Consider the following 20,912-nt stretch of genomic DNA (forward strand, 5'->3'; position numbering starts at 1 on the left):
GGGAAGTAAATTATGATAAACGTCATTCATCCAAATTATACTTCCCACAATTGATACCTAAAAGTACATTCAGAAGAACAATAAATGCACATTCCCCAGTTGTTTGACATGTGTCTTGAAAACTACCCATTAGTACAAAGTTGCATTTTGAAAGCTGGCATTAAAAGTAGTGAAATGAAAATACAACTAGTTTAGAAAATTCACTGACTCTTAAAAATATACCACCAAAGGAAATGAGCTGTGAATATCTGTCAGTAGTTTAAACTTAGGTTCATGCACACATGTCAACTTTTGAAGCCACATTCAACCAGACTAGAGATAATAATAAAGTAAATATGGATCCTTTGATTCATCTTGTCTGCAGATATTTACTAGATTTAGTTCTACTCCTGCATGATTTTTTTCATGAAAGCAACAAAATAGCACATACATTGTTTGTGATAGAGTCTGAAAATACAAAGGAATAGATCAGTATGTAGTAGTCTGTTTAAAGTTGTTACTGACGGCTGTTATTCTGAGACTTTTTACGAAAGTAAATTCTGTTTTATTTATTGGTGTAAGTCCTAGGTAAAATTAATGACAGCGTATTACTGATAGATGTTTGAAAGGGCCTTTTAGGCCTTAGTTGGCTTATTCAGAGTTTCCCTATAGACCAGGGTTTCTCAAACTCTGCCCTATGGACATTTTGGAACAGATAATTCTTTGTTGTGGAGGCTGGCCTGTGCTTTGTAGGATGTTTAGCTGCATCGTTGGCTTTTACCCACTAGATACCTATAGCACTTCCCCCTAACCTGTGCTGTGATGACCAAAAATTTGAGGGACAAGAGGGTTATAATACACCCCCCACCCCACCCCCCAGTTAAGAATCACTTAAAATTTTGTGTTTATTATATATCCCAGAGTTCATTTATAGAACCGTTCCTAGACACAGGTTAGCCTCAGGATTGGCTTCTCTTTGAATGTATCTCTAATGAGATATATGTAAGCCATTTTTTATTACTATTTCTTTCTCTCTTGTAGAAAGAGACAAAATCATCACAGCTAAATACTCTCTGTACATGGTTGTAGCTCATTTATAAACTTTCTCTTCATTTTCTTTTAAAGTTGGCATTTTCTAATTTTATCTTAAAAGCAAATGTATCCACTCATTTAAGAATGAAATTGATTCATTTAGAAAGGACTCTCTGAAACCTGATTTGAGAATTTTTTTGTTGTGGTAAAATACATACAACATAAAATTTACCTTTTTTATTATTTTTAAGTGTACAGTTCTGTGACATTAAGTACATTGACATTTCTCTACAACCATCACTACCATCCATTTCCAGAACTTTTCATCTTCCCCAATGAGACTCTGTACCCATTAAACACTAACTCCCCCTTCCCCCCTCCCTTTATTCTTGGCAACCACCATTCCACTTCCTGTCTATAATTTGAGTAGTCTAGGTACCTGTTCTAAGTGGAATCATACAACATTTATCGTTTTGCCACTGACTTATTTCTTTAATATAGTGTCTTCAGGGTTCATCAGTGTTATTGCCAGTATCAGAATTTCATTCCTTTTTAAGATTGACTAGTATTCTTTTATATGTATAGTCCATATTTTACATATCCCTTCATTTGTCTATGGATAGTTGGGTTACTTCCACATTTTCACTGTTGTGAATAATATTGCTATTATCCTGAGTGTACACCTATTTGTTTAAACCCCTGCCTCCAGTTCTTTTGAATATATACTCAGAAGTAGAATTACTGGATCAAATGGTAATGCTATTTTTAATTTTCTGAGGAACTACCATCCTGTTTTCCACGTTCGCATCATTCTGTATTCCCAACTGCAGTGTGCAAGTGTTCTATTTTCCCTACATCCTTGTCAACACTTCGTTATTTTCTGTTTCTTTGGTAGTAGCAGTCCTAATGGGTGTAAGGTGGTATCTTACTGTGATTTTGATTTGCATTTCCTTTTTTTTTTTTAAGATTTTATTTATTTATTTATTTATTTATTTATTTATTTATTTATTCAAGAGACACAGGCAGAGACACGGGCAGAGGGAGAAGCAGGCTCTCCATGGGGAGCCTGATGTCAGGACTCAGTCCCTGGACCCTGGGATCATGCCCTGAGCTGAAAGCAGACACTCCACTACTGAGGAACCCAGGTGTTTCTTTTAATGATTAGTGATGTTGAGTATTTTTTTCCTTTGCTTATTGGCTGTTTGTGTATCTTCCTTGTAGAAATGTTCATTCAAGCCCTTTGCCTATTTTTGGATCAGGTTATTTGGTTTTACTGTTGTTGAGTTTGTAGGAGTTCTTTATACATTTTGGATATTAACCTCTTACGATATATATGATTTGCAAATACTTCCTCCCATTCTGTGGATTGACTTTTACTCTGTTGATAGTATCCTTTGATGCACAAAAGTTTTTAATTTTGATGAAGTTCAATTTATCTATTTTTACTTTTGTTGCCTGTACTTTTGGTGGGATAGCCAAGAAATCATTGCCAAATCCAATGTCATGGTGCTTTCCTTCTGTTGTCTTCTAAGAATTTTATGTTTTAGGACTTAGATTTAGATCTTTGGCCTATTCTGAGTTTATTTTTGTATGTGATGCAAGGCATAAGGGTCTGTTTTCACTTTTTATTTGTATATGGTTATACATTTTCCCAGCACCATTTGTTGGAAGGATTGCCCTTTTCCTACTGAATGGTTTTGACACCCTTTATCAAAATTCACTCGACCATATATGTGAGGGTTTATTTCTGAACTCTTCTTTTCTGGTGGTCTCTGTGTTTTTCTGTATGCCAGTACCACACTGTTTTGACTACAATAGCTTTGTGGTAAGTTTTGAAATCAAGAAATATACTTTATAAAATGTAGGTTTTATTATTAGATATGGTAAGGCCAACAGATAAGGGGATGATTGCCATAGAAAGATTGTTGATTATAGTTTCCAAGAGGAGGATGCATGTCATACCATGCCACATAGGACCATATGAGGAAGCATCAGGGTTAGTCGGGGGGTGGGAGGCGGAACTGGTTATTTATGGTTTCAGCAGGAAGGGAAATGTAACAGGTAATGTTTAGCAGGCTTAAGATTGGCTAATTTGAATAATTTTAGCACACTCTGGGGGATAGGGGTTGTCCCTAGCTGTCTGGCCTTGTGTAATTAAGACAAGTAGATAGTGGCCAATAAAGGTGGTTGGGGTATAGGCTCTGGATTGATTGACTTATATAAAAGGTACACTCACAGGGGAGTCATGAGTCCTATTTCTAGGAATAGGCTAGCCTGGGAAGGACAGTCTTTCCAGGGTTAGTGAGGCCCCAGATATCAAAGCCTTATGAATACATGGTTAATACAGTGTGAGACCTCCAACTTCCTTCTTTTTTCAGGATTGTTTGGGGTTCTTGGTGTCACTTGAGATTTCATATGACTTTTAGGATGACTTCTCTTTCTGTTAAATAGATGAATTTAATAGATGACTTCTATTCCTGTTAAAAAAATAAAAAACACCAAAACATTATTGGGATTTTAATAGGGATGCCATTAACCCTGCAGATCACTTTGGATAGTACTGACATCTTAACAATATTAAGTCTTCCAATCCATGAACATGAGACTTATGTCTTTATTTTTTAGGAATATTTTCTAGTTATCAGTGTATAAGTCTTTTGCCTCCTTGGTTAAATTCATTTCTAAATATTCTTTTCAATACTATTGTAAACAGAATTTTCTTAATATCCTTTTCGGATTATTCATCATTAGTATATGGAAATGCAACTGATTTTTGAGTGTTAATTTTGTATCCTACAGATTTTCTGAATTTGCTCATTCTAGTAGGTTTTTTTGTGAAACCTTATGGTTTTCTACATACAAGACTATGCTGTCTATAAGCACAGATAATTTTATTTCTCCAATTTGGGTGCCTTCTTTTTTTTCTCTCCTAATTTCCCTAGCTAGGACTTCTAATACTATGTTGAGTAGAAGTGACAAAAGCAAAATTTTGTCTCCTTCCTGATATTAGAGAGAAAACTTTAAGTTTTATACCATTGGATATAATGCTAGCTGTGAGTTTTTACATATTTGCCTTTATTCTGTTGAGATAGTTACCTTCTATCACTAGTTGTGGAATGTTTTTATCATGGAAGGATCTTGAACTTGGGATAAATATGTTTTCTGCATTAGATTGAGATGGTTATGTGTTTTTTTTTTTCCCTTCATTCTATTGATGTAATATATTTTACTCATTGATTCTCATGTGTTTTAAACAATCCTTACATTCCAAGAACAAAATAGTCTATGACCCTTTTAATATGCTGTTGAAGTCAGTTTGCTAGTAATTTATTGAGGATTTTATATCAGTATTTATCAGAAATACTGATCCGTACTTCTTTTTTCTTATATTGCCTTTGTCTGGCTTTGGTCTCAGTACATTGCAGGCCTCATAGAATGAGTTGAGAAGTCTTTCCTCCTAGTCAAATTTTTTGAAGAGTTTGAGAAGGATTAGTATTAATTCTCCTTTAAATGTTTGGTAGAATTCACCAGTAAACTCATCTGGTTCTGGAATGACTTGATTTTTAATACCACATGCTTTCATATTTTCTCTTCTTAGAAAAACTATTTCAAAGTTAGTTGCACTTTGTTTTGAAAATTCGTGGAAGCCCCACATATAAATCCCAAAGTGGCTTATAGTGTGTGCCTGTAGACTTTTTTTTCTGCCTATTCAGGCATATTCAGTTAGTTTTTTTAAATCTCTTAATTACTTTTGAAATTGAAATGTGAAATACTTGTTAGTTTCTGTCATTTTTAAAAAACATTGCCAATCCTAAGAGCCTAATAATTTAGTATAGTTGGTTTAAACGGCATTGTATAGCTTTTAGAAAACTGGAGTTTTACTCTTGATTCTACCCTGTTCTCACTGTGTGTGTGACTTTTGGAAATATGTCTATATAGGAACAGTATATGTACCATATTTGGCACCTAGAACAGACCATTTTTTAACACTCCCCCCAACAAAATTATGTTTAATAATAAGCCTGATATTAAAGAATAATGACAAGAACAAAAATGCAGGTGGTGGTGTTTTTAACTTCATGTATGTAGTCACACCGGTAAAAAAATTTAAAAAGTACTGTCACACTAGAGAAAAAGTAAGAGATTAATAAATTTAAGTACATTGATTAGTTTTTGGGGGAAAAAAACTGTTATTTACGTATTGGTCTATTGTAATGAGTAATAATATTATAGTTTGCTTTTGATTCTTATGCAGATTTGTTAATAACATCATCAAATTTGACCTTTGACTATTCAAATTAAATAGTATAGACAGATTTATTAATCTAGTTCGACTCACAGTTGATTAAAAATGCTTTTTTAAATTATGATTTTGAAAAATTTCTTTCACATGAAGCAATAGATACATAGTTCAGGAAAGTTTTAAGCATAAGAAAAAGTCTGGAAGAGCTTCATAAAAATCACATGTCACAATAAATTCCAGAAATTGCAATACTGTCTTTGTTCTTTGGCAATCATTCTAGTGGCTCCCAGTATCCCCACAGGATAAAAAATTTTAAGTACAAATAAAAACATAGGCAAATTTAATTATTAAAAAATGGTAATATAGAATAATGGATTTGAACCGATTCACATTTTATCTCCATTTGCTCTACCATCATTGTTTAAGTCAATAAAATTTATTACCCAGGAATTGGAGGGGCTGAATGGCCTAAAGAAAACTGAAATGATTCTGGACTCTTTGGAATTTACTTTTGAAATAAACATGTATAGCCGACTTCATCTTGGTGCAGGACTGGCTATGTAACTGGAAGTCCTCTAAATTAACTCAGTGTAAAATACAAAATTTATTAAAGGATAAACCATAAAAATGTGTTAATTAGAAACATTAAAATTCAACAGTAACCAATTGTTTAGAGCTTTAGACTAAGGAAAGATTTTTGGTTTAGGAGTATTTTATCACCTACATTTTTCAGTATTGTCAGTGCCTGGTGATGATAAAAAACAGTCTTTCATTTGTTTGTGTCATTGATTTAAATTCTATACAGACAATACACCCTCTTATTGCTTGCACCCAGGGCAGAGCTCTCCCACCCTCCTGCTGCTGCTGTGCCCCTGGTACATATTGTATCATTACTGAAGAGGGAAAGCTGCAGACCATCCTGTGTAATGTGACTTCATTTTTTTTTTTTTTTTTAATGTGACTTCATTTTGTTGTTGTTAAAGAAATATGTTTGTACAAACATCAGGAAATCATCTTTAGTACTCATGAACTATTAATAATACCAGGAAAAAGGATACTAGAGAAAGGATTTGGTATGTATGTAGGGGAGCTATGACATCCTATCAGACTTGTATGAAGCTATTTGAATATAACTGTAATTAGATGGGATCATTGTTTTTCAAATGAGGGACACCTATTCCAGACTAAATCTCATGTAGGACCCCATTTCTTAAACATAAATGCAGAATTGCTGTTGCTGGAAGTGATGTGCACAGGTGATAATGGTCTACAGCTCCCTTAGTATTTACAAAAGATTTTTCCTTATTTCTGAGAGTTCTTTGTAGGTATGAACAAATTCATTGGTACATCAGGCTAAATCCTTGGATTTAGTGACTTCCTCATGTGTGAACTGGGGTGCACACCGACTTGAGAAGGGCTTCAGTGGAGTTGAGGAAGTATTGTGGCAGACGGTTAGGAGGCGGCATATGTGCTGCTTTCGATTAAGCAGCTGCTCAGCTCCTTGTCATTCTATTCCAGGAAGTTACAGCTGAGCCAGACTGCATTTCCCTGCATTTTGAGTAGCTGTACCCTAGGATAACCTTCACTCCTGTCGGCTTAGAATACTCTCTTAATTTTTTGTCTAGGTGATATGTAATATACAGATAATTGGGGATTTTTCTGCTGTTACATACATTAAAACCTTGTGTGTCTAGGAATGTTAGAAAAATGAATCATTCCATCTAGCCAAGTTTATCACAAAACTGAGGTTTTATCTTCTTCAGGCACACCACTTTTATAACTTTATTTTGGGTAGAAATCTTTAAAAATATATTTCATACTTTTCTAGTTTTCACAAAAAATGCATTAAATATTATAGGCTAAATTTCTTTATGAATTAAGAATTGTTGAGAATAGGCAGTTTTACATTATGGTGAATATGGGGGGTGGTCCTCAAGGAATTAAAGAGAATGAGAGTGTTTCTCTGTACCAAATGCCCTCAAATACTATGTGTTTTAAGTTTTTTTTTTTTTTTTAAGTTTTTGTATCTGTGTTCTCCTTCCCCATAAGGCTGACTATAATTTCTTCCTATCTCATTTATCAGCATTTTTTTTCTAATTTGTGACTTTTAATAATATAGTATACTTTTGGAAACCAGTTAATTAACATGGTTAGAACTGTGTGTAAAGTAAAGTAAGTCGATTCAGGATCAGAAGAGCTTTTCATGAATACTACAGTATTTGTAATTGGACTTGTTGGTATCTTTTTTTTTTCTTTTGATAGTTTAAAAGTCTTACCATATAGTTCTCAACTAAGTTTCAGGTAGATGTTATTTCCAGGTAGTCAGATTTTATTTATGTAAAGATTGTGGTATTGTCAGTATACATGAATGTATAAACTGCCCCTTTTTTCTTTACTGTTTGTTAAGAGGAATGCAAGATTATGTAGCACTTACTGTTCTTAAAACTGAGAGGCTAAGATAAAATAAAAGTGATTTCAAGAACTTGATCAGAAAGCAAAACTAGGGGCAGCCGCCCGGGTGGCTTAGTGGTTTAGCACCGCCTTCAGCCCAGGGCCTGATCCTTGAGACCCAGGATCGAGTCCCATGTCGGGCTCCCTGCATGGAGCCTGCCTCTGCCTGTGTCTCTGCCTCTTTCTCTCTCTCTCTGTCTCTTTCTGTTTCTCTCTCTCCTCTCATGAATAAATAAATAATCTTAAAAAAAAAAAAAAAGAAAGCAAAACTAGATTTTCAACTGAGTTAGAGAGTAGTCAGCATTCAGCTTCTTTTCATCTGAACTGTGAGGCCAAGAACTGATCTATCATATATGCAAAAGCTTAGAACTACAAAATAAACATAATGATATTTAGTGACATCCTAAAGTCTTTTTTTAGAGCCAGATGGTAAGTAGTAGAATCATCAAGGAAGATTGAATTGAATTTAGGAGTGAGAAGGGGAAACTCACTTTTATTTGAGTTGCCTGTATTCAAATTATTAGAAGAATCTATTGCTTAAATTAAATTACAAAATTAGGAGCACCTAGGTGGCACAGTCTCAAATTAAGTGTCTGCCTTTGGCTCAGGTCATGATCTCAGGGTTCTGAGATGGAGCCCCACATCGGGCTCATTGCTCTTTGAGGAGCCTGCTTCTGCTTCTCCCTCTGCCTCCCCATCTGTGCATGCGTTCTCTCTCTCTCTCTCTCTCTCGAAAAATAAAATCTTTTAAAAAATTTATTAAAATTAAATGACAAAAAAATGGAGAGGATAAAAAGTGTTTGATCTTCCTTTTAGAGGTTTTGCTTATAATTTGTAAAATAATGATAATTAATTTTCATTAAGTTCCACAGGCACTGAGCTAGGAACTTGACATGTATTACCCCTGGTCTTCATAAATATTTATTTATTGAGTGTAAAGTATTATTTTCCTCATTTTAAAGTTAAAGAAACTTTAACTTGCTCAGGGTCATGCAGCTGGTAGCAAATGAACCAGAATTTGAAGTGACGTTTATATGCCTCCCAAATCTTCATTTTTCCATTGAGTTGCGCTGGAAAAAGTGCTCTCTAGTGGGAAGTGGAATCAGGGTTGTTGCCTTGTGGTCCAAATCACAGGGTCGGCTGAGCCAATTGTGGTGCATATCTTAAAAGAATAAAAAGAAAAGAAAAATCTATTAAATAGCATCTGAGTGTGCATAATTTTTCTGTACTTATTAAAAAATAATTTACAGCTAAAACAGGATCCTATTTTGAGGAAGTTTATTTTCATCTTCTTCTCTCTTTAGTCTGACTGTGGCTTTTCTCTTAGAATATAATAGTTTTTGCCAAAGTTCCATGAAAAGAGTTTAACAAACTCTTCATGTTTTATTCATCTTTTGGAGAATTACAGTCCATGAAGCTGTAAAGTTAAAAAGTAAAGTTTTGAGTTTTAACCTATTTCCCAAATGTATTGCATCAGCAAACCCCTCCCTAACCCTCTCCCCCTCACTGTAGAGCCTATGCGGATCCCAGGGGTCTGAGGCCCATATTGTAAGGGAATGTTTGACTTTAACACAAACTTCAGACTCACTTCAACCTCTTTTCACTTGGAAAGCCTCTGTGCAGAGGAACAGCTGATCAGATTGGCGGAAAGAGCTCTCACAATAGTTGTTTTTGTCTTGTGAAAGAGACTTCTGGCTACCTGTGTAAACCTTCCTCTGGAAAGATCCAGTTTGCACTTTGAATAGAAAAGGCATAGATCGGGTGTCATGGAGACCTAAGTTTGAATCAAAAACGTAATAGCTGAGACCATGGAGACATGCATTTAGTGTCCTTTTCACCTTAATTTCTTTATCTGTAAAATGAAAATAATGTAATTTTATAAGAGCAGTTTTTAGGAGTAGATGAGATACGCAGAACAGCTAGCAAAATGTGCATTTCATAGATACTTGGAGAACGATGGATTATCCATCCACTTTTCATCATGCTTATCATGTCAGATGAAAGAGAAAATGGAGCAGCAAGGACATTATGACAGCAGGAAAGCAGTTTCCATTTTTTTCCTAGCTATCTTTTTGGTATGACCAAGCATCTGGGCACCAGTATCTGAGTATAGTAGGTGTCCTCTTTTCATGAGCATTTCTAGAATTTATCATGACTTCGGGTGCTTTATAACTTTTTATGGTATGTATCTGTCACAAGTTTTTTTTTTTTTGTTTAATAGGATTTAGTCTGTATCAAAACTTCTAAAGACATGTATGTGGGACATTTAAAGGCAGGGATATAAAGTCATTTTTCATACTCTTCCTGTTTAGCTCCTCTTTGTTGTATAATAATTGAAGATAATTCTTGAAATTGTACTAAGCTTATGTCTTTTTCACTTATACATTATTTTATCTTTATTGTTGTGGTACTCAAAAGAAAATTTTTTCTTCTTCATATTGAAATAGTAAGAAACATCTCAAGAAGAGCTGAAGATAGTTGCACAGATGCTTTTGGTGTTCATTTGCTTTAAGGAACGGAGCTGAGCCAGAAGGGGATGTCTTGAGCTCTCGTCCAACGATTAATAATCTATGCATTTTTAGTGCATCTAAAAAATATTTTATGTAAGACACGTACTTTACTTTCTCATAATAAGGATTTTTTTAGTATATATTCTTTAAGCTTGATTTTAAAATTACATACAGTTACATGGAATTTGAGGAGAAATAAAGGCATGAAAATTTACCTGGATTGTGTTTGATTTTATCATTTAAAGATATTTGACATTATTGAAATTTCAAAAATATGATTACCCATCCATGTTCAGTCATAGTAAGAGAAGCCTTAGATGTTTCTAATTTATTAGTCATGTTCTTGTTGGACATTAAAACTGTAATGCAATTTTAGCATTGTGACTTTCAAATTGATTGCTGTAGTAACCAAATATCAAGAGGTAAAATTATGTTTGTCTCTTCTGCATAGAAGAAAAATTGTCTGGAAAATGTTATATGATTTTCAAATTTCTTTTCTCAGATTCTTAATGACCATTTAATAGCTAGCGAAAAACAGCATATAATCCAGTGGGAAGATTTCATGAAAGAACAACACAGCAAACAGGCTGAAGTGGATGAAGAACACAGAAAAGCCATGGAGAGGCTTAAAGAACAGTATGCCGAGATGGAGAAGGACCTAGCAAAATTTTCCACCTTTTAAGAACTTTAACCACAACGGTGACAAATTAATAAGAGAACATTGAGTTCCCTGCAAAAAACTGTTGCCACCAAACCATTTAGCCTCTGCTTCAAGCTTAGCAATATATTCAGTGGCACTCTTATATCAGAAAAAAGAAAGTTCTACTAGTCTTTAGACTCTGTTTAATAGAAGAAGAGTGCTACATCTTCCCAGTTTTAAGTGCCTATATATGATTATTTGAATGGGGAGGAGTAGGAGGAAAAATGAGATAATTTTTTTTTTCTTTTTGTTAATCAGAATTGGGTCTTTTCCATTGATTATCTCAGAGGACTGTAAGTATAGACTTATTAGAAAAATGATTTAATTCATTCTCACACAGGGTGAATATTAGTTATTGTGGCTTAGAAGACAGATGTAATAGCTGCCTGTCATAACGTCCTTGGCTATATTATAAGAATGTATACAGTATTATTCCATGGGCAATGTGGACAAAAACAACTGTCTTTGGAGCAGAGATCACATTTAAGAGAGGCAAGTGTCAAAACCTTTTCTCTACTGAAGCAAAGATGGCCACGTTGGTCTTTGAATTGCCCATTGGGAAAGGTTACAGATTTTGCAGTACAGCATAATACCATGTGTTTCACTGAATGACAAAACACACTTGTTAAGTTTTGTGGCCTTCCAGCACTTAATATTTTCAGCTTTTAAAATATACTTAGAAGGAAAAGCTTACCAAAAATATACTTGACGTTCAGCCTTTCCAAGAACCATAATCTTGTCCATAGTATTTACCTCATTTTTGTCTGTTTTGCTGTGGGTAAGCTTTGTAAGATAAATAATGTCTATACATGTTTCAACTGTTTAATGAGTAATCAGCAAAATCTGCCAAGGAGTCCCTCTGGAACCATATAAAGATTCTGGCTCTGAATAAACCAGAAGTGTTTGCCCACATGGCAAATGATCCATGTTAAATGTAAATCCTTTTTTAGTGTTTAACGTCTGTTCTCATAAGCAGGTGTATTATGATGAAACATGTACCAATTCTGTCATCACTGTGATCTTTAAAAAATCTGCATTTAATAGTCTAATTAAGGAACTAAGTTGATTTTTTTATTTGCCGTAAACCAAGCAAAATTAAATGCAATAATTTCTGAGACTTATGGCAAATGAATTGGAGGTATGGATAAATCTTTCAAATATTTTTTACTGCTCTTCAGTAAAGAAAGGCACAAGAAAATACCCAACTCTCTTGTGTTATCTCAGTGTTGCTACTGCAGAAAAGTGACAATGCTTACTTGTGTAAATTTATGGCTTACTGTCAAAGCTTCATTCTTGGCTGCATGTTGAAAATGTGATTAAAGTTAATAGAGGAGATGAAATAAGTATTTGAGATTTCTTTCAATAACACTGAACTTCTGCCAACTTTCTCTGTCCGCTACTGTAGGCTTGACAGGTTCATCAATCATTCTCTGGTACCTGGACTAAAAAAAGAGCACTTGCTGACACTAAGGCATGTTGGAATTTTCTTAATTCTCTTTCAGTGGATGGAAAAAAATAAGACCTTACTTCCAAAAATAGCCCACACATGAAAAGGGAGGGGAACCTTAAATGAAAATTCTCTTTGTACTGTAGGCAGTGTTTGGAATGCTATTAATTGCCAACGCACCATTTGAACAGATGTTATAACCAAGAAGTCAGGACTGTGTGTGAGAGCAAATGTGCTCTTAACTGTGGTTACTCCACTTGTGCAGCGAAGGTTTCTGATGGTATATGTTCCTCTCATATGAATAATAAATACCATACAAGGTTGTATATTTTATATGAGGATCTAAAGGACTTCCTAAACCAAAATAAATTGGTAGGCTTTTTGAACCATAAACATTAAGACAGTAAATTCTTCCTTTGTAACCTTGTTAGCTCATCAACATAGTGTATAAATAGGACAGTTGATTTGCCTTCCCCTTAATATTTTCACTTATATTTCACAGTTTCCAAATCATTTTTGATATTTTATTTACATATAAAAATCAACTTTAGTAATTACATAATTTACAACATTTCTGTTTATGCTGTTGAGCAGAGATAATATGGGTTCTGTGTAGCTCACAGGATTATTTTGTAATGAGCAAGTGAAGTAATGTTCTGGCCTTTTAAAGTACTATAGAAATATTTATTTTTAAGGTCTGAGTATTGTCTTTTTTTTTTTTTTTTGACTTACATGTTTGTGGGTTTGTTTTTTTTTTTTTTTTTCACTTCTTAACCTGTAGATTTTTAAATTGTTCTTGTTGATTTAAGCTTCAGTTGGATTGTGGTTAGAGAATAGGTTGGTATAAGACCTATACATTGAAATGTGTTATCTTATGACCTGTAAAGTATTGTTAATTTTTGTGTTTCATTAGTCCCTAACATAATGGTGTTTTCTAGTTGTTGGGTATCCATTAGACAAAACTTACTCTGTTGTTCAAATAATCCCTTACTTTACTGTTGTTTTCCTTCCGTGTAATCCCTGAGATGTGTTGAAATTTCCTATACTAGTGAATTTTCTAATTCTTCCTGTAATTCTATCAATTTTTTTCCTATATTTTGTAGCTTTGTTACTAGATACGTAACAATTTTAGAATTTTTTTTATCTTTCAAGCTTAAAATTGAATCTTGTAGTCATAGCCTCTATTTCTAGTAATGTTTTTATTTCATTTTTTATTGCTTTTAAGTTCTATAGGCTACACACATCAGCTGGTTAGTATTTGTAAGTTAAAAGTTATAACTGGGGATCCCTGGGTGGTGCAGTGGTTTAGCCCCTGCCTTTGGCCTAGGGCGCGATCCTGGAGACCCGGGATCGAATCCCACATCGGGCTCCCGGTGCATGGAGCCTGCTTCTCCCTCTGCCTATGTCTCTGCCTCTCTCTCTCTCTCTCTCTCTCTCTCTCTGTGACTATCATAAATAAATAATTAAAAAAAAAAGTTATAACTGGATTTTTTTTTCTATCTAATACATTTAAATTTGTTGAAACTATTAATGTATTAGGACTCATTTGTATCATCTTTTGTGCTTTTTGTTCTACCTTTTCTGTTTCCTCACTGCCTATTGTGTTGGTTTTTGTTTTCTTTTGCTTTCTTGAAGATTAATTTTTATTTGCTTTTCCCATTTATTCTACCTCGACTAGTTGAGAGGGTAAAACTCAGTTTTTAACCTTTAATGCTTACCAAGAAATTTAACCTGCATAGTTTAAAAAATCTAAAGTTAGTAACTTTACTGTGTTCCTAAACATGGGAGACTTTTGGGCAAAGTTTGATTCCTCAATTAATTAGTGTCTAAAATTTTAATTTATCTCAGTTTAACTCTAAAAATAGCTCTTTTATTTTATATGATCGGTATTTTTTAGATTTACCCATGGTTTATCATTTTATTATCCTTGAAAGTTAGCTGGGTCTACAATTCTAGATTGATGGTTATTTTCTCTCAGTATTGAGTGATATTCTTTAATTATCTTCTTGTTTCAGTGTTGCTTCTGAAATCTCAGTTTTAAGTCTGATCAGTACTCCTTTGAAGCTAATCTGTCTTCTCTCTCAGGTTTACAGTCTGTATCTTTGGTGTTTCATAATTAAAGTCCATATAATAATATGTGTCTAGCTGTGAATTTTTTAATTATTTTAATTCTAGTGTTTTTAAGTGTTTTGAAATTTCTTTTTATTATCCTGTCCACATTTTTTGAGCTTCCTAAACCCGAAAATTAGTGGTTTTCATAAATTCTGGAAACTTTGAACCATTATCTCTTTTAAATATTGTGTATCACTCATTCTATCTGTTCTCTCCTTTAGGAAGTCATCACACCCTGTTCTCTGTATCTCTTTTATATCGTTCCATATTTTCAGTCTCTTTCTTTAGTGTGTTGAATTCTGAATAATTTCTTAAAATCTGTTTTCCATTTCCCTAATTCTTGTGTTCTCACCATCTCTAACCTATTTATAACCTGTTGAGTTTTTAATTACAGGTGTTTTTTTTTTTCTTTTAATTTCCAAAAGTGTTGTATTTTTCTTTCTCAAACATTCCTGATCATTTGGGATAGTTCCATTATTTCCTTGTTTTCTTTTCTTAAAATATATTAAATGTACTTATGTTCTATATATGATAATTTCACATTTTTCTCTTTTTGTGGCTGTAAATCTACAATTTGTTGTGCGTTGTTTTATTTGAAACAAGTCTATGGTGATTTGTTTTCTAATAAGATCAGTGGTTGTGAGTTGGTATCCCTCTAAGCTTTATATTGGGAGATTTTTGTTTAAAATATGTTCTTATAGAGAAGATAGTTTTTCTTTTTCTTGAACTACCAGTTTCTTGTGGCATGACAATCCCTGGATCACTTCATTTTCCACTGCCCTTCAGTGCATACACATACATTTACTCACAAGTAGTGTGAACTTCATCCTCAAACATATGTATTGGCATTCCCCCCTTCACAGATCTACTTAGAGTAAGGAAGGGGACATTTGGGTACTTTCTGGTTTACTCATTGAGAGTACTACCTTTTGGGGAGTTCACCAGTCCTGCTGCTCATTTAGGTCTGTCCCTGTTATGAACTAATTGTGCCCCCACAAATCATTATGTTGAAGCCCTAACCCCCAATGTGATTGTATTTGGAGATAGCACCTTTAAGGAGGTAACTAAGGTTAAATGAAGTCACAAGGATGGGGCCCTAGTCCTATAACACAGTGCTCTTATTAAAAAAAAGAGGAAGAGACAACAGAGCACTCTCTCCACTTGCACACAGAGAAAAGGTTCATAAGAAGATACAGCAAAAATTGGCCATCTGCAAGCCTCACCAGAAATCAGATTTTCTGGAATTACGATTGTGGACTCACTGCCTCCAGAACTGTGAGAAAACCGGTTTCTTTTGTTTAAGCTACCCCATCTGTAGTATTTTGTTATGGCAATCAGAAGGGAAGAATACAGTACCAAACTGTAATTCCTGTCCTCTATGCAAGCATGGCTCCTTAAAACTGGGGCCCTTCTAGGATAGTTACCAATTCCCAATCTAAATTATGCTGTGGATTTTCACTTTTTTCTGTCCACCTTCAGTTGTTTACCATTACTCAACCAGGAATAAATGTTTTCTCCAGTGTTTTTGATACTCAGTAGCTAGTGAGATTTCTCTGTACAGAAATGTTAGACAAGTATGTGTTGATTTTATTAAAATCTACCTCCAAAAGAAATGTCCATATTCTGGAATTGAAAAGTGATACTTTTCCTTTTCATTATTGTGCCAAATATTGTCCATTTCATTATTTATTTTCTGTGAACTAATTATTCCTGTTACTTCTGTTGGATTCTTTCCTTTTACTATTTGCAAACTACTGAAGATAAGAGCATAGTAGTCTTGTTCTGAACCTACGTCACTTTTATCTGAATACTTCACTTGGATTCTTTTCTGTTTCGGACATTACTGTGGTTTGTGAATATGTAAATAGATATTATCGATACGTAGATATAGGTGTACTAGATCTGTGGTATTAAACCTGACGTGCCACGAAAACCTGAGGAGTCACAAATGCCTCCAAAATACATCATAAATTCTCATAAGGTTTCCATCTGAACACTTCCATTCACTTTCTGAACTGTTTCTTAATGTATGTGTATTTTGATGTATTAGGTTCTGGTTGCCATTGCAAATTAAAAATAGAGGGTTTTATTGCTTTGGAATTTAGCATAATGACTGCCTTTCCCGAAACTGTACCCTAAGGCTCTTATGTTGCCATTTGATGCTGTAAGTCTGTATCTCAGGATGAAAAATACCAGAAAAAATATTTTAAACATTCATTCCGTTGAAGTTACCATTATAGAAAATATATTTTCTAATAGTTTGTTCTTATTTCCTCAGAAAAGTTTTATGATCATTTAATTAATTTTCAACTCCAATAAATATGGATATTAATATTTTATTGATTTAGGTGCAATTCAAGGTCATAGAATGGAGAGTCAAAAGCAGTCATATCATTTACTTCATGCTCTTCCTTTTCATGTTTAAACTTTAATTGCTAAAAACAGTGCTTTCTTATGACTGATCTGGCAAAATTAACAAAACAGTATTTCCCTTTGATATTTTCATATTTATAAAAAGAGGAGAAACTGACATTTTCACATACAATGCATTGCACAGAGTAGCAAATTAATAAGAACACAACATCTGATCCTCACAAAAATTCAAGATTCAAATGATCTCTGCAGAAATAATCAAAATCAATTTAAGGTAAGTAGTCAATTCACATTTGTATAACCCAGCATATAGCTTACAGTTTACATTGCACATTTAAGTTATTTAATCTTATTTCATCCTTGTAACCAAAACTTACACACTTTGTTCTTTTGGAGGAAAAGTAAAATAGTAGAAATAACAGGGAATATATTGTTTTGCTCACCTAACATTGAGCCAGCAGCATTAGATAGATAAGTAATACTTTTATGTTTTTTAATTCCATAAATGATATCATGAAAATCCACAGTATAGATGTGTCCCCTAATTTTTCTTTACCATTACATAGTTGTTGTTTTTTAAATGCTTCATGTACTACAAAGATTAATGGTCAATATGTAAAATTTCAGTTTTCTAAAATCTTCTGAATTACTAAAGGTATTTACTGTTTCTGACTGTGCCACAGGATAAAAATTATATTAGTGTGGCCAAGGTTAAAAGGCAGATAAGTGCCAGTAGGGAACAGACCACTGTGTCACTTGAGGTCACTGAGAACAGTCAACAAACACACCAGGTCCAAATGGTCTAGCCTTTTCTTAAAGAAGAAAGGGAATACAAGAACCAGCCCTTTGCGATGCAGTTAGCCTTCCTGGCCACTCCATAGCCAACGTGGTCAATACTATACTTTATAAAAATGAAAGTGAATACAGATATGTGATTCCCATTATTCCTATAGAGTAATTGTTTTCCTCCCTTAAAGAAAAAAAAAAGTGTAATTGAGGCCAGGTGGGCATGGATAAGTTTAGCTTTCATAGCAAATAATCACCGTGTATGGTTGAAAAATTTGACTATAAAGGAAGTCAGTGTCATCTGCAAATACAGTTTTACTTCTTTCGTGGTATTATATATTATAGAAAACTCCTGGCAATTTCAGCAAAATACTGTTAGAACTAATCAACGAATCCAGTAAAGTTATAGGATACAAAATAAACACATGAAAATCAGTTGTTTCTGTACACTAACAACAAAAAAGAGAAATCAGAAAGTGAAATTAAGAAAACAACGCCATTTACATTGCATCAAAAAGATAAAATACCTAGGAATAAATTTAACCAGATGTAAAAGATTGATAAACTAAAAACTACCAGACATTGATGAAAGAACTTGAAGAAGACATAAATAATTGGAAAGGTAATTCATGCTGAAGAATTAGAAGACTTGAACAATTTATAAAATGTCTGTGCTACCCAAATTCAGTGCAGTCACTGCAGATTCAATGTAGGCCCTAACAAAATTCGCATGGCACTTTTTTCACAGTAACAGAACAACCCTAAAATTAGTATGGGACCACAAAAGACTGAATAGCTAAAGCTATCTTGGGAAAGAAGATCAAGGCTGGAAGCATCATACATCCTTGTTTCAAAGTATGTTACAAAGCTGTAATAAAACAATATGGTATTGGCCTAAAAACAGATAAATCATTGGAACAGAATAGAGCGCCCAGACATAAACTCATATGTATATGGTCATTTAATTTATGACGAAAGACTCAAGAATATACAATGGGGAAAGGATAGTTTTCTTCAATAAATAATGTTGGGAAAAGTGGACTGCCACGTGCAAAAAAAAAAAAAAAAAAACTAGATCACTACTTTATACCATACACAAAAATTAAAATGGATTAAAGACTTGAATGTATATCCTGTAACCATAAAGCCCCTAGAAGATGGTATAGCAGTAAGCTCTTTGACACTTGATGATGATTTGGATTTGATACCGAAAGCAAAAAGTGAGACTACTTTAAAAAGTTTCTGTACATTAATAAAATGAAAGTTATGGAATGGGAGAAAATATTTTCAAATCCTATCCGATAAGAGGTTAATAATCAAAATATATAAAGAACTACAACTCAATAGCATAAAAGCAAAAATTCAAAAAAAAAAAAAAAGAGGACCTGAGTAGACAACTTTCCAAAAAAGTCATACAAATGGCCCACAGGTGCGTGATGTGTTCAACATCACTAATTATTAGAGAAATGCAAATCAAAAGCACGGTGGGACATGACCTCACACGTGTTAGAGTGGCTACTATCAAAAAGTATTGGCAAAGATGTGAAGAAAAGGGAACCTTGTGCACTGTTGGTAGGAATGTAAGTTGGTGCAGCTACTATGAAAAATAGTATAGAGGTTCCTCAAAAGATTAGAACTACCATAGGATCCAGCATTTCCACATCTGGGTATGTATTTACAGGAAATCTTAACACTATCTGGAAGAGATAACTGCACCCTATGTTCATTGCAGTACTTACAGTAACCGAGATGTGGAAACAACCTAAATCCTCAGTGGTTGAATAGATAAAATGTGATCATATACACACAATGGGATGGTAAGCAGCCATAGAGAAGAAGGGTTATTTTGTCATTTGTGAAAACATGGATGGGCCTGAAGAGCATTTTCTACCTATATGTAGAATCTAAAAAAAAGATCACAACAAACTGAACAGATTGGTGGTTGCCAGAGGTGGGGGTGGGGAGTGAATGAAATGGGCAAAGAAGATCGAAAGATACAAATTTTCATTATAAAATTAAGTCATGAGATGTACAGCATGGTGACTGCAGTAAACAGGACTATATTGTGTATTTGAAAGTCGCTAAGAGAATAGTTCTTAAAAGTTCTCATCACAAGAAAATTTTATAACTGTGAAGTGGTGGATATTATTGTGGTGAACATTTGCCAGTATATACATATATCAAATCACATTGTACACCTGAAACTAATGTTCCATGTCAGTTACATCTCAATAAAGCTGAGAGGAAAAAGTCCATATATGAGGTTAGCTAGATTGTATTTAAAAGTTTCTCTATTACATAGATGTAATTCTCAACTTTTATGAAATTGCTTACATTGCAAAAATTACAATTCTACAAAGTATCTTGTAAAGGTTTAATAAAATGCATTCCCTTAAAATATATTTGTAGAGAATTTGAAAAGGAAGCCACAAGGCAAATTACTTTAAAAAAAAAAGTCATGTACTCTGAAAGGCTTACACAGCTTTTTTGAAAATGTATCTTTTTTAAGAAAATAGTTTATGGGGGTGCCTGGGTGGCTCAGTGGTTGAGCGTCTGCCTTTGGCTCAGGCAGGGAGTGATCCTGGGGTCCTGGGATTGAGTCCCGCATCGGGCTCCCCGCCCTCTGCCTATGTCTCTGCCTCTCTCTCTGTGTCTCTCATGAATAAATAAAATCTTTAGGAAAAAAAAAATGGTTTATATAGTTACAGTAAGATCACTGTCACAAAATTTTAAAAATGTGCTCAATTGCATATTAAATATTAATTTTAAAATTAATTATACATCAATTTATTAAGATGGAAAACATTAATGTTTAACTTTACTAAGCACAATTTTGATGCTAAATGGGATCTGCCCTTCACTTGGAATCTAAAATTTATAACTAAAGCCAGCAGGTGTCACTGTGATAACAGATTTTTTTTTTTCCTCCTTCATCTAAGCAGTTCTATATACCATCTATGAACAAAGATGTGTAAGAGATAATTTAAGTTACATCACTGGACAAAAATACCAAAATGCAGGAAAGTATGTGCTGGATTTCAGGAGAGTTAGGATTACTTTTGAGAATACTTTTGAGAATTATATTCTTTCTTTATTCGTGTTACAAACCTAGATTTCTTTCATTATATTATTGATGTGAGGGTTTTATTAGTGGTAACAGCGTATAGTGAAAGACCCCAGGTGATGTTTTGGACTTTATACTGAAGTATAGACTAGTACACAGATGATTGGGTTTCAGCTGTGTAACCAAAACCAAATCAAGAAACAGCATTCCCAGGA

The 20,912-nt window shown here is 33.9% G+C and overlaps 1 protein-coding gene across 11 annotated transcripts in view; it reads left to right on the forward strand.

Moving 5' to 3' along the window:
• BLOC1S5 (biogenesis of lysosomal organelles complex 1 subunit 5) overlaps positions 1-20,912 on the forward strand; it is a 137,413-nt gene that overhangs the window by 30,888 nt on the left and 85,613 nt on the right. For 2 of the 11 annotated variants that reach the window (XM_072814221.1, XM_072814228.1), the window contains one exon: positions 10,718-12,258. The exons of 5 other annotated variants lie outside the window; for them this stretch is intronic. In XM_072814221.1, the coding sequence (XP_072670322.1) occupies positions 10,718-10,897 (180 nt within the window). In that variant the 3' untranslated portion in view covers positions 10,898-12,258. Of the gene's footprint in view, positions 1-2,025; positions 2,157-10,152; positions 10,309-10,717; positions 12,259-20,912 lie in introns of those variants that run through there. 4 more of the 11 variants (XR_012025577.1, XM_072814224.1, XM_072814227.1 and 1 more) reach the window with 4 other exon arrangements.

This window comes from Canis lupus, chromosome 37 (genome assembly GCF_048164855.1).
Source record: "Canis lupus baileyi chromosome 37, mCanLup2.hap1, whole genome shotgun sequence".
NCBI classification, from domain to species: Eukaryota; Metazoa; Chordata; class Mammalia; order Carnivora; family Canidae; genus Canis; species Canis lupus.